Here is a 13,381-nt window from a genome sequence, read left to right on the forward strand (position 1 = left end):
GTATAGGTTTTGATCATTTAAAACCCTGTTTTACAACTGCAAATGTCTTGATTAATTTTCACTGCTTATCATTGTGTGTCTGTCAGAATTATACAAATAATAAGTCCAAATCTTGCCATTGGTTTTTATTCTTTTTTTTATTGGTTCTCTCAGTTTAAGGGAAACAAATCAGACACTTTTATCACAACATCAATAGTCTTAATGGAGAAATAATCTTTCTAGTAGTTAGAGTTAGGGTTCATATTATTTTCACAATTTGTTCATATAATTCTCTTTATTTCATGACAAAAAAACTTTACTTTCATTCTCTCACCATGACTGACTATTGTAATGTAATATTAACTGCAGATCTAATGACTGTTCTATATGAGGAAATAGAATCAGAAGCACTTTATTCATAAAGTAATAATATACAAATCCTCAAATCCAACATATATTCCACAATTTATTTATTTATTGCTCATTTCTACTCACAGAAAAAAAAGGCTTAGTATAACAAGTATCCAAAGATAATAACAGTTATTAGATATGATTTTAATGCCTTCCCAACAATTAAAAAGAAATTATTTATACCAAAAGATGATGTAATAAAATCATAGTATTATTTATAAATTATCTGATGATACAGTTGTTTGGCAAATTAAAGTATTTTATTCCTGACCATAACCTGCTTGAAATCTTTTATTTTGAAGCAGTGTTTGACATGAGTAGACATGTCAAACAATTAAACCTGTGTACATTTACATCTAGAATACCACTTCAAGAAACTTAAAAAATATATATTACATTCAGTTATAATGATTCTTTTTTTAACTGTTTTTAACAACAGATGCATTTTTACCTTGACCAACTTTGTTGTTGTTGTTTCAAAACCAAAAAGAAAGCAATTCTAATTTCTTTAGTTTGCATTCCATAAATGACTGGATTGACAACTGGAAGGACTGTGTAAATCATCAAACCACAAATCCTCTGTGCACTGGAAGAGAAATTGGGGATCCAATATGATAATATAGCAACGGTTGTCACTATTTCAAAGAGAAAAAAATGTAGCGATTTGGGCCATGCATGTATTTACAGCCTTTACTTTTGAATCAGTGTGTGTTTGTTTTATACACGTGATGAGAATGTTTGTATAAGAGTACAGCTGAACAGAGACACTGGTTATCTGCATAAATGCTGTTATAGATAAGCCATAAATGTTGTTCACAGTGAAATCCCCTCCACATGAAAGCAAAAGCAAAGATGGGTTGTCACAGTACACATTAGCAATGAAAGACTTACATTTCTCCATTCTAGACTGAAGGGAAAATAATACAAGTATCAAGACAAGATCAAGGCTCCATGCCACTGTTATGAGTCCACATATTCTGCCAGGAGTCATAATAGAATTGTATCTGAGTGGGTTGCATATTGCTATGTACCGGTCAATCGACATGGCTGCCAGTAGAAAAAGTATTGCACCTCCATACATATGTACCAAAAAACCCTGAAGAACACATGTGGGGTAATACACATCATTTGTTTCTGTTATAATGTCCGCAAGCACCCTGGGCAGAGCAGAAGTGATTCCAATTAAATCGGTTAGAGGGAGGCTGAACAGGATGTAGAACATCGGCTTGTGAAGGTTTCTTTGGGTGATTATCAGTCCAAGAATGCTTCCATTACAGAGCACAGAGAACACATAGATCAGAGCTCCAGCGAAGAACACAGGATATGTTGCATTGGGATGGACATCAAATTTTGCAATTTTAAGGTTGAATGTAAAAGTAGGATATGAAAGGTTTCCAGCCATTAAAAACCTTGATTGAGGGGGGAGGGGGGATAAAGAATGGTGATGTACATGTTCACCATTAAGAATTTAGCAAAAAAGGGTAATGTAAAAATGAATGCAGTGCTTACCTTTGCAATGTATATCACAACAATCCTTTATTTTTATGACCTGAATACATCAGCCGTGCATAATGTAAGGTATGGTGCAGTGTTGCCTTTTTATGCAGATTTAGGATCAAAACAACAAAAAAAACATGCGAGTCGTGGGACTTGAAGTCAATTGATGGTATTTTGAAGCCAGGTGGTGCCATTTCTATGCCTAAAATAGAAATAAGATGTGCACTGCATTTCAACCCTGTTAGTGAAAAAGCTTGTTTGAAAATGCTCATTAATGCTTATTTCAATGGTCTTTAAACCCTTAAACACAGTTTTTGAACAACAGAGAAGTGTTGCACATTATTGGAAACAATGATACCACACATTATTTTGAACAACAAAGGCTGTACAAGTATCAAAGTTCAAAACTTTTGCCCAGATTCTTGGAGTCAATGCTAGTTGCCGAAAGTCAGAGCAAGTCAGAGATATTTTAGTTCTCTTACGAGAGGTTCTCTCGTATTGCGTAAGTTTAGCTTACGCTACGGGAAAGATTCATCTTCTCGAGATATTGAAGCCAAAAAATTATCCTTAATTTTGTATTCATTGTCAACGCAGTGCAGCAGCTAGCAGACCTAGAGCAGGCCATCTCACGTGCTCATTGGCTGCCCTGCGGGCAACTGCTGCAGCCTACCAGTGAGCCCGGCGTAACGTCACGCCCAATGAAGGGCGCCCGCGCCTTCATAGCGTCACAGCCCGCCAGAATGGGCGTGGCTTAGCGTATAAAAGTAGGGGCTGTAGGCTGACTTCCCTAATTTTTCGTCTCTTCAGCGAGCTCTTCGCATCGCTGGATCTGAGAGAAGCCACCGTCGCCGTCGAACAGCGAATAGCCAGCTTAGGACAGCGCTGATGAAGCCGGCCGTCTTCGCCACCTTCAGCCATCCGTGCGAGCTACGCTATCCGGCGACGTATCCTTTTACCTTGCAAAACCTATTCCTAAAAGAGCGCGAGTGTCTTTTTAAAGATGCCTCGCACTTCCTGCGGCTCGTGTAGGGCCCCGCTCAGCGTCGGAGACCGCCATGTGATCTGCGCTCTCTGCCTGGGCCTGGAACATGCAGAGCTCGCCCTCGCATCCGGGGGCTGCGAGCTCTGTGAAGCGCTTCCGCTGTCGACCCTGCGGGCTCGACTCGAAGCCTTCAACCACGAAGCAGTCACTCCGCCCTCTGTGGGACCGCGCAGGAAGAAGCGCCGTTCCCTGAGACAGCCGGAACCCGTGGCTACAGCGACGCGCTCGCCGGAGAACCTACCTCGAGCCTCGCTTTCGCCTTCCCCGCCTCCCCTCACCGACGCGCAGCTGCCGCTCACGAGCCTCACTGCCGTCACATCTGAGGATGAGGCCGAGGGACACGCCACGAGAGACTGCTGCTCCATCCTGGCATCAGACCGCGGTACTGGATGCGTGGTAAAAGCAGAAATTTTTATACAGTTCTGCTCGACCAACGAGCACGCGGCTAGCTCTCTTTATGTTACAAGAGAGCTAACCCGCCCTCGCGTCCCCGTTCGTGCGTCATGCAGAGCCCTCTCGAGCTCTCTGCATGACCCGGACGGGCTTGCGCGCCGCCGTCGAAATGTCTCGCCCTGTCAGTCCCCTTAGATAAGGCTACTGCAGCGGTGTATTTGGCAGCCAACGAGCCGGTAATGCAACCCGCTCGCCTGCACACATCCGCCATTCTCGCGGCGACCCAGAGATATCTCAAGTGAGTATAATGTCTGGTTATCCGGCTCACGCCGTTGGTGTCTTGAGTATAGAAAATGTGCCCACATCTCGGTGTTCACCCTTACACACAAACACGATACCCCCCGTGTCTCCTGCAGAGCCCACTCTCATAAAGCTGGCAAATGCCGCTCGAGTGCTAGATGTAGGAAACGTGCCCACAACTCTGTGCTCACGCCTATTTTTCAGCCCGCTCTGTCACATGACCAGAACAGCCTCATACATGTCAGGTTAAGAATGTAAGTTACGTGCCCGCTCACGAGCGCGCACGCTTACTCCGAAAAGACGCGCGTGTCCCGCAAATTTTATTTCCCTGTCAGTCCCCTTCAAACAGGCTACTGCAGTGGTTCATTTAGCAGCCAACGAGCCGGTTTGTTCCCCCTCTCGCCTGCACACAAACGCCGTTTTCACGGCGACCCAGAGAAATCTCAAAAGAGTATAATGTCTGGTCCGGCTCACGCCGTCTGTGTTTTAAGTGTAGTGAAGGTGCCTACGCCCCAGTGTTCACCCCTACACACAAGCACTTCAAATCTCGTGTCACTCACAGAGCACACTCTCATAAAGCGCAGAGAAGCCGCTCGAGTGTTGAATGTAAGAAATGTTTCCACAGGTCTGTGCCCACTATCTGCCCGCTCTGTTACACGATCAAAAAAGCAGGTTATGAATGTAAGTCTCGTGCCCGCCAGAGAGCATTCACGCTTACTAACACAAACCTCCCACCAGGTGCCGCCCGCGCGTTTAAGTGTTATCACAAAACGCAGGGCATTAATAAGACGCTCCCCATCCATTACGATCGGGGCGTCAAATACACTTGTAAGTCTCGTGCCCGCGCTCACGCTTACAGGAAGTTTTTCCGCCCAGAGCGCTGCTCGCGCGTCAAACAGCGAAAAGAAAATGTTCCCCATCCCTTATGATTGGGACATCTCACATGAATCAGCCAGTTTCGGCTTTCAGCGAGCAGCCATTGCCCAGAACTGAGAGCGCGCGCCGCGCTTTCGGCTCCGGTTCAGTCTCACAAGCCCGCAAATGGCGGCGATCTGAACCCGGAGGCCATTCGCCCCCTGGCGGCTCACATAGCTGCGTGGGAAACTATCCCAGGGATTTCAGAATGGGTGCTGAGCACAATAAAGCAGGGCTATACACTTCAATTCATTCGCCGTCCCCCGCGCTTTCGAGCCCGGACCGCGACGATAGTGAATGCGGAAGTAGCACACCTACTTCACGCAGAAATAGCAAAGCTGCTGTGCAAAGGGGCTATAGAAAAGGTACCGCCTTATCTGAGCGAGTCAGGCTTTTACAGCCGATATTTTCCCGTACCCAAGAAGGACGGAGCCTTCAGACCTATCCTAGATCTGAGACATTTGAACAAAGTGCTTGCGAAAAGACCGTTCAAAATGCTTACGACCAGGAAAATCCTTGCGCACGTTCGCCCGAGGGACTGGTTTATTTCTCTAGATCTGAAGGATGCCTATTTTCAGATTCAGATAATACCCCGTCACAGGCAATTTTTGAGATTCGCCTTCGACGGTCAGGTATATCAATACACCGTCCTGCCGTTCGGCCTGTCTCTAGCACCCCTTACATTTACGAAGTGCATGGACGCGGCGCTCGCCCCCCTGAGAAGTCAGGGGCTGCGAATAATGAACTATCTGGATGATTGGCTGATATTGGCACAGTCAGAGACAGAACTGCTATCTCACAGAACAGTGCTTCTCAGTCACCTGGAAAGCTTGGGTCTCACGGTCAACTGGACCAAGAGCTCATTACTGCCCAGCCAGTCAATTTCCTTTGTAGGAATAGAACTGGATTCGATGACCATGACGGCTCGTTTATCGACACAGCGCGCGCGCCGTGTTCGCCACCTAGCCGCATCTTTCCAGAAGGGCAGCTTTCTCCCTTTGAAAACATTTCAAAGGATGTTGGGCTGTATGGCATCAGCTGCAGCGGTGCTTCAGCTGGGCCTACTGCGCATGCGCCCGCTCCAACGCTGGTTGAATGCTTGCACGTCCCGCCGAGCTTGGGTTTCTGGCAGCCAGAAAATCAGAGTGACTCAGACCTGCATAGCGGCTCTGCAGCCCTGGTTAGTAGCCGACTGGTACCAGCAGGGAGTGATGATGGGAACCATCTCTTATCGGTAAGTCATTTCGACAGATGCGTCCAACTCGGGTTGGGGCGCGCTGTTCGAGGGCGGACCGGTCTTCGGCCAGTGGTCAGACCAAGAGAAGTGTTTTCACATAAACTGTCTGGAAATGATAGCGGTCGAGAACGTGCTGAAGCGCTTCCTCTTGTTCATACAGGACCAACATGTTCTTGTCCGCTCGGACAACATGTCTGTGGTATCCTATGTAAACCGTCAGGGCGGTGTCAGATCCAGAAATCTCTGCAAACTGACGGACGCCTCCTTATTTGGTCTCAGATGCACCTGCGCTCGCTGAGGGCGGCGCATGTGCCTGGCCATTTGAACGACGGCCCAGACAAACTGTTCAGGGACAATGTTCCCCCAGGGGAATGGTCCCTGCACCCCCAAATGGTCCAGAAACTGTGGCGCCTATTCGGCAGAGCGGAAGTCGACCCCAGGTTTGGCCCAGCCTCCCGCTATATGCTTTCCCTCCGGTCTCTCTGTTACCACAGGTGATCAAGAGAATCAGGGAAACGCGCCACTCGGTGCTCCTCATAGCCCCGCGTTGGGAGAATCAGATTTGGTTCCCGGAACTAGCACGACTGTCACATACAGCTCCGTGGCCGATTCCGGTGAGGGCAGATCTCCTCTCTCAGGCTCGCGGCGCGATCTGGCACCCCCATCCAGAGCGCTGGTCTCTGCACGCATGGTTGATCAATGGGTACTCGTTGCCCTGCCAGAAGGAGTGATGAACACGATCACGCAGTCTATTCCTTCCACGAGAAGGCTCTACGCGTCTAAATGGTCGGTGTTCTCCGGATGGTGCACCGACAGAGGTCTGGACCCACGGACATGCGGGGTGGCGCATCTGCTCACCTTCCTACAAGAGCTGTTGGATAAGGGGAGGTCCCCATCCACGCTCAAAGTATACGTGGCGGCCGTGGCTGCGTTCGCAGAATCGACGCACGGCCAGTAACTGGGAAGACATGAGTTGGTCATCCGCTTCCTTAGAGGAGCTAGAAGAATGAACCCGCCGCGCCCCCCGTCGGTTCCTAAGTGGGATCTTTCATGGGTCCTCGAGTACCTGAAAGCCTTTCCATTTGAACCACTAGACTCCGTGGGGTTGAAATATCTATCACTGAAACCGTCTTTCTGACTGCACTGTCGTCAGTAAAACGTGTGGGGGACCTGCACGCGCTGTCTGCACGCGCTGACAGACAGCGCGTCGTGTCTTCAGTTCGGGACGAATGACTCTAAAGTCATCCTCAGACCTAGACATGGCTGTGCTACTAAAGTGATGGGCACTCCATTCAGAGCGCAAGTTATTTCGCTGTCAGCTCTGCCAGCATCTGACAGCGAAAGTGATGTGAATCTCCTCTGCCCTGTCAGGGCGCTGAGATTTTACATTACGCGCTCCGCCTCCTTCAGGCGTTCAGAACAGCTTTTTGTTTCGTTTGGTGGGCGCACCAAGGGTCTCGCCTCCTCGAAACAGAGCCTGTCCAGGTGGATAGTGGACGCTATAGCAGCTGCTTACGCGTCAAAAGGTCTGCAATGCCCTCTGGACATCAGGGCTCATTCCACGAGAGGCGTGGCCTCGTCGTGGGCGTGGTCCAGTGGGATTTCTATCCATGACATATGTGTAGCGGCGGGCTGGGGCTCCCCGTCTACCCTTGTCAGGTTTTATAACCTAGAAGTTCCTGCCTTGCGGGCTAAACTTTTGTCAGTTTTAAGGAGATGTGTATTCTGCCCAGATCTTCCTGCTCAGATCACTCTCACGTGACTCAGCTCTCCTGGTTGAGCTGCACTAGTAGGGTATGTGCCATGTGCCTATACAGACCGGCGCGCTGCTCTGTATTCCCTATGTGTGCTTATGTACAAGTGATGGCCCGCGTGGCTGGCCACCTTATTTTTTCCACTTATGGGGTTCCCCTGAAAGTTCGGGGTCTCATGGTGGATGCTTGGCGCGCACGGCGTTGACAAAGTGTTCCCGTAGCGTAAGCTAAACTTACGCAATACGAGAGAACCTCTCGTAAGAGAACGATACTCGGTTACTAACGTAACCTCGGTTCTCTCTAGAGAGGGAACGAGTATTGCGTAACCGGCCGTGCTCGCGCCACGAGCGACTTCGCTTCAGTCGACGAAAAACCAGGGAAGTCAGCCTACAGCCCCTACTTTTATACGCTAAGCCACGCCCATTCTGGCGGGCTGTGACGCTATGAAGGCGTGAGCGCCCTTCATTGGGCGTGACGTCACGCCGGGCTCACTGGTAGGCTGCAGCAGTTGCCCGCAGGGCAGCCAATGAGCACGCGAGATGGCCTGCTCTAGGTCTGCTAGCTGCTGCACTGCGTTGACAATGAATACAAAATTAAGGATAATTTTTTGGCTTCAATATCTCGAGAGGATGAATCTTTCCCGTAGCGTAAGCTAAACATACGCAATACTCGTTCCCTCTCTAGAGAGAACCGAGGTTACGTTAGTAACCGAGTATCGTTTTAGCCTACTATTCCATCCTGTCAGAAGATGTCAAACATGTTTGATTTTTTTTTTTTTTTTTTATGTTTTCATTTGTCATGCATCTCCTAGCAACGATGCACATGTCACGGAATGGTCAGAACTGAGTCGAGGATACAAGAGCAGGATGAGATGATGTTTATTAAATAATACAAAATAAAACAAGCTATAAACAAACCAACCCCGAGGGGGAAAACAAGAGAGGTTTCAGCCAAAAACAGGTAACACAAGGAAACAGGAAACATTGACAACGAACCAGCACAGGACAGCAAACACAGGGAGACTAAATAGGGGAACAAACAAACAAATTAACCAGTAATCAGATAACAAGATGGGAGGGGCTAGACCAGGGGTCTCCAACCTTTTTTCATTTGAGAGCTACTTTTTAAAAATGAAAGTGGCGAGAGCTACTCATGTAATACAATACTTAAATCTCGTAAATGATGTCTCATAACTCATATTAACAGCGATCCAAACTGTTTTAGACCTAAAAGAGTTTTTGTAGGCCTATATATGTCACCCTTAAATGTCAGAGAAAAGAACAGAATCAGAGAATAGAAAATTGTACTTTGCATATTATACTGTAAACACATAATTATAGTTGATTTTTATAGTGCATCATAACTAGAGAGGAAATGGCATGAAAATTTCCTTTCATGATTATAGTGACCAAAATGATCACGGTTATCACAGAATCCTGTTAAAAAAATACTACTAAATAAAATCAATTCACCAAGTTATATGTCAAAAACCAGCAAATAACAAAAAAATAGTTTAAATAAACATTAAAATAATAACATTAAAAATGATGGCCAGATTTTAAAGGAGTGTCTTGCAACATGTTATCTACTAACGTACAAGTTGAAATAAAGTTTTGACAAAAAAAGGTTTTATAAAAAGATAAACCTCACATATTTCAGCCTTTAAATCATTTTTATAAGAAGAATGAGTCGAAAAAGATAAATTACTGACATTTACAATGCACATTAGCTTATCTTTTATTATAAATAGTAAAATTCGGTCCGATTTTCCCGTGGCATCTGTCGTTGCTATGCAACCATATGCTCTCCACAACGACAAAGAAGTTTAGTAGCTAATGGATTTCCACCACCGAAAAACGCTTGCTGTAGCTCTGCTACAAGATTTATTTACGGAGAAGAGAAAAACACTCGCAGTGTTTGGGTGCACCCCCATCCTTCATGTTGACTGAGCTTTCAATGTTGTTTCGGAAAGAGTGATGCTGATTGGTTGGTTCTTGTCACATGAACTGCGGTGCACTCGCGGCATTCTGAAAAGTTGAGGTGTTTTCATCTCGCTGCGCCTGGAAAAAATGAGCGTTTTGCATCAATTATGAGCGCGCTTGCCCAAGCGCCTACATTTGAAATAACGAACTTGATATGTGAACGGCCCCTTGGCGAGCTACCTCCAATCAGGCCACGAGCTACTGGTAGCTCGCGAGCGACGTGTTGGAGACCCCTGGGCTAGACAATAGACAGGAGAGCACATGGCACAAAGGACAAGCCATGTGCTCACAATAAACAGAACTAAAACACAAGCACATGACAAATCGGGAATGTCAGAGCTCTGTCACCCACTAAGATAAAACCAGACAGAACCCTGACAGCACATGTTTCTACTTGAGTTTGTGTTCAGAACGACTTAAAAGTCTGTAGTGTGTGATTGGATTGGATGAACGATTCCCATTTTTTTCTGTAACTGTTTACAAAGTCGCCAAGAGAATGATGCACAGTCTTTTAATATTTGATCATATTTCAAGTCATATAGCTTTTTCCAGACTTAAGGTGTAAGTGTTTTGTTGTTGATGTTAGATATTACCTTCTTCCTGTTAAAACCAAAACTGAAGCAACTATAACGTCTTAATTTTGCGAGTATCCACTAAAAAGGGACTATTACTACACCATTATATGGTGTATAACCATCCGAAAAAAAAAAAAACATCTAGTGATAGATATAACAAAGTACCACTATTGCTGCTCTGTCCAGCGCCCTGCATAAGCCTCCTAATCCCCCTGCACCTCCTGGGGTGGAAGATGGGACAGGGCTTATGCCGAGAAAGTGATCTATGCTGTTCCGCATGACCCATTCAGTGAGACTATTGGATAACACTAGGAAAGCATGCCCTTTCCAATTGTGGAAAAGGATGTTGTGGAATCCATATCATACCCGTAGGAAGGTATCATGTGGGAATTACACGGTCTGGCCTTTAGGGCAGTGTGACATATAGAATGTCTCTAAAGGGTAGCTCCGGGCTAGTTAGGGGGGAGTCAAGACTGGCAGGGACAGCAGAGCGGACTCTGCCAAGGGAAAGGCACGGTCTCGCCGTCAGGGAAGCCGTACCGTGGAAGAACACACATATGGGATCACCGTAGGGATCACAACATACGGGCACCTAGCTTAGCACAGGGGTCAACCAATGGGCATACTTACGAGAGTTAGGCCTGGCGTCGGACGCTCCACCACATCTGACTGCCGATGGTGGAGATGGAGGAATTCAAAAGGGTTCGCCAACTGGGAAACTCTACTGGAGCAGCATAGCGCACGTATTTGGTCTTTAGGAGGAGAATGGCACTGCAAGCGGGCCACTTAGCAGGGTCTCCAGTGTTACTGGCTATTTGAAGCGAGCACACGAAAAGATACCGGCTCCACACAAAGGCTATAGTATCTAGATAACGTGTTGGGTGTCACCCAGCCCACAGCTCTACATATATCTGTTAGCGAGGCACCGTGCACCAATGCCCAGGAAGAAGCAACACTTCTGGTAGAGTGAGATCTCAACTCGAGGGGGCACGGCACGCCTTGGGTCTGATACGCCAAGACGATGGCATCCACTATCGCGTGGGCCATCCTCTGCTTAGAGACAGCCTTCCCTTCTGCTGGCCTCCATAACAGACAAAGAGCTGATCCGTGGTCCTAAGGCTCTGTGTCTGGTCCACGTATTGACGCAAAGTGCGGATGGGACAGAGCAAATCTAGGGCTGTGTCTGCCTCCTCCAGGGACAGCACTTTACCACGTGGTAAACTATGGGCACATATCCGGGGTCTCTGGATGATGTGAGAGTTGGCCGACCCGAATTCTAGGCACTATTAGTCGACCAAAAATGCTTACAGGTCCCCTAACCTCTTGAAGGAAGCCAGCGCAGTAAGGAGCACTGTCTTCATTGACAGGACTTTTAATCCAGCTGATTGCAGCGGTTCAAAGGGGGCTCTCTGCAGTGCCGTTAGCACCAACAAGAGATCCCAAGAGGGTACGGTGTGTACCCCTAAAGAATCTGATGATCAAGTCGTGCTCACCCACCGATTCACAATCTACTGCATCGTGATTTCTGGGTGGAGGGAGAAAGCCTTCGCTCCAACCGTACCTGCAGGAAGGAAAGCTCAGTTCTGATTGGCCATCTCCGGGGGTCTTCCCAACGAGAAGAACACCATTCAACGAACAGGTTCCACTTCCGGGCGTAAGCAGACTGATGCGCACCAATGCTAAACCAACTTCATATGAAGCAATCCAAGCACCGTTACTGCGGCTGTGGATGGCAGCGAAGTGGAACGCAGAGACCCGACTCGGAAGGCATAGCGTCCCAAAGTAGGGTCTGAGTGTGAGTTGCAACTCTTACCTGGTTCCACAGTTGGGCAGAGGGTGCATGAGGAGGCTTCCACAGAAGAGGGGACGGCAAGGCATAGCTTTATACACCGCCAACCGCACCCTCTTGGGATCCAGAGATAGAGAATTTTCTTTTATTGAAAATTACAGAAACAAAACTGAACAAAAGATTCTCCACCCAGCCCTCCTCCGGGGGAGGGAGTGATGGGGTCACCATCTCCCGAAGAGCTGCTCCCTCGATCTCTGTGTCGCCTGTCTCAGGGCCGCTTGCTCTTATGCTTACCGCCTGGTTTGGCAGAGGCCTGGTCAGGCTGGGCGGCCTTCCTACGACCGGCTCCACGCTATGGCCTGAGTGGAGGCTGCTGCTGAGGCTGAGCTGGCAAGGCGGGGGGTGGTTTGGGGGGCTTCTTTTCTCTTTATTCTTGAGTATTTGATGTTTTGTATATATTATCTTTGAACTGATTATGTAATTGGCATTATACATTTACCTGACATAATAAATTGTTACATTTGATTGTATTCTGACTTACTAATTATTAACTTTAGTAGATTATGTTGTATCCATTGTTACTGCAAATCTGCGTCAGATTAGTAAAGGACTAATGTCCAGTTTTGAGAGGAGCATAGGGCACACCATCTGCGATTTTAGAGTTACGGCTAATATTTGGCACTAATTCAAGTGTACTTGGGATGTAAAGACAAAAAGGGACTTTCCGTTTAGGACAGCAAAATGCTGTTTAATATAATGTTACTTTAGTTAAGTGTACGTGGGAAACCATGGCATGACCAAACCAAACTTAACACTAATTACTAAAAAAACTGTTGGAATGTTCTTCGCTAAGTCAAACAAAGTAAAAGATATGCCTAACATCTATTTTAATGGGCAAAAAATTACTATCGTGACAGAGACTAAATATCTAGGGGTGTATTCACACCAGGAAAGTCCGATAGTTCACTTGCTTTGGTCCGGACCAAATTTTTTTTTTTTTGGTACGGTTCGCTTTCACACTGCTCTTTTTGCAAGTGAACCAAAATTTGTAAACAAAACCACACGTGTCCTAAGGTCGTCCATTCATTGGACAAGGATTCTCAAGTAGGGAAATCAGGAAGTGCAAAAAAGGCTTAACGTAAATTAACGCAGCATCATCCTTGTATTGTAGGCTAACTATCGTTACATTATATGAACTGCAAATGCTTTTTTAGCATCTATGCCCGATTAGACTAAAGAGAACGCTCTGTATGTGAATGTCCTGATGCACACACTCATTCATTCATTCATTCCATTCCAATGATGCACACACGACGCGCAGAAAGACACGCAACAGATGTAATGTAGTAGGCTACAACAGATCACTTTCCCATAACGCAACTCCGACTACGGAAGCCTGTTAACTCAAAGGCGCAGTGCTTTCTTGCAATTGGGTCGGTTCATGTTCACACCGTAAACGAACCGTACCAGAGTTCGTTTGGAACCGTACCGAGACCACCTCTTCAGC

At 46.8% G+C, this 13,381-nt stretch overlaps 1 protein-coding gene across 1 annotated transcript; it reads right to left on the reverse strand.

The window, feature by feature from the left end:
* Window positions 1-837: 837 nt before the first annotated feature.
* or71at1 (odorant receptor, family 71, subfamily AT, member 1) lies at window positions 838-1,792 on the reverse strand. Its single transcript, XM_056272005.1, is given in 2 exon segments — window positions 838-1,035; window positions 1,037-1,792. Coding segments are annotated over 2 exon segments (954 nt in total).
* Between the last annotated feature and the right edge of the window lie 11,589 nt (window positions 1,793-13,381).

This window comes from Rhinichthys klamathensis, unplaced genomic scaffold (genome assembly GCF_029890125.1).
Source record: "Rhinichthys klamathensis goyatoka isolate OS25496 unplaced genomic scaffold, OSU_Roscu_1.1 h1tg000329l_1, whole genome shotgun sequence".
In the NCBI taxonomy this organism is placed as follows: Eukaryota; Metazoa; Chordata; class Actinopteri; order Cypriniformes; family Leuciscidae; genus Rhinichthys; species Rhinichthys klamathensis.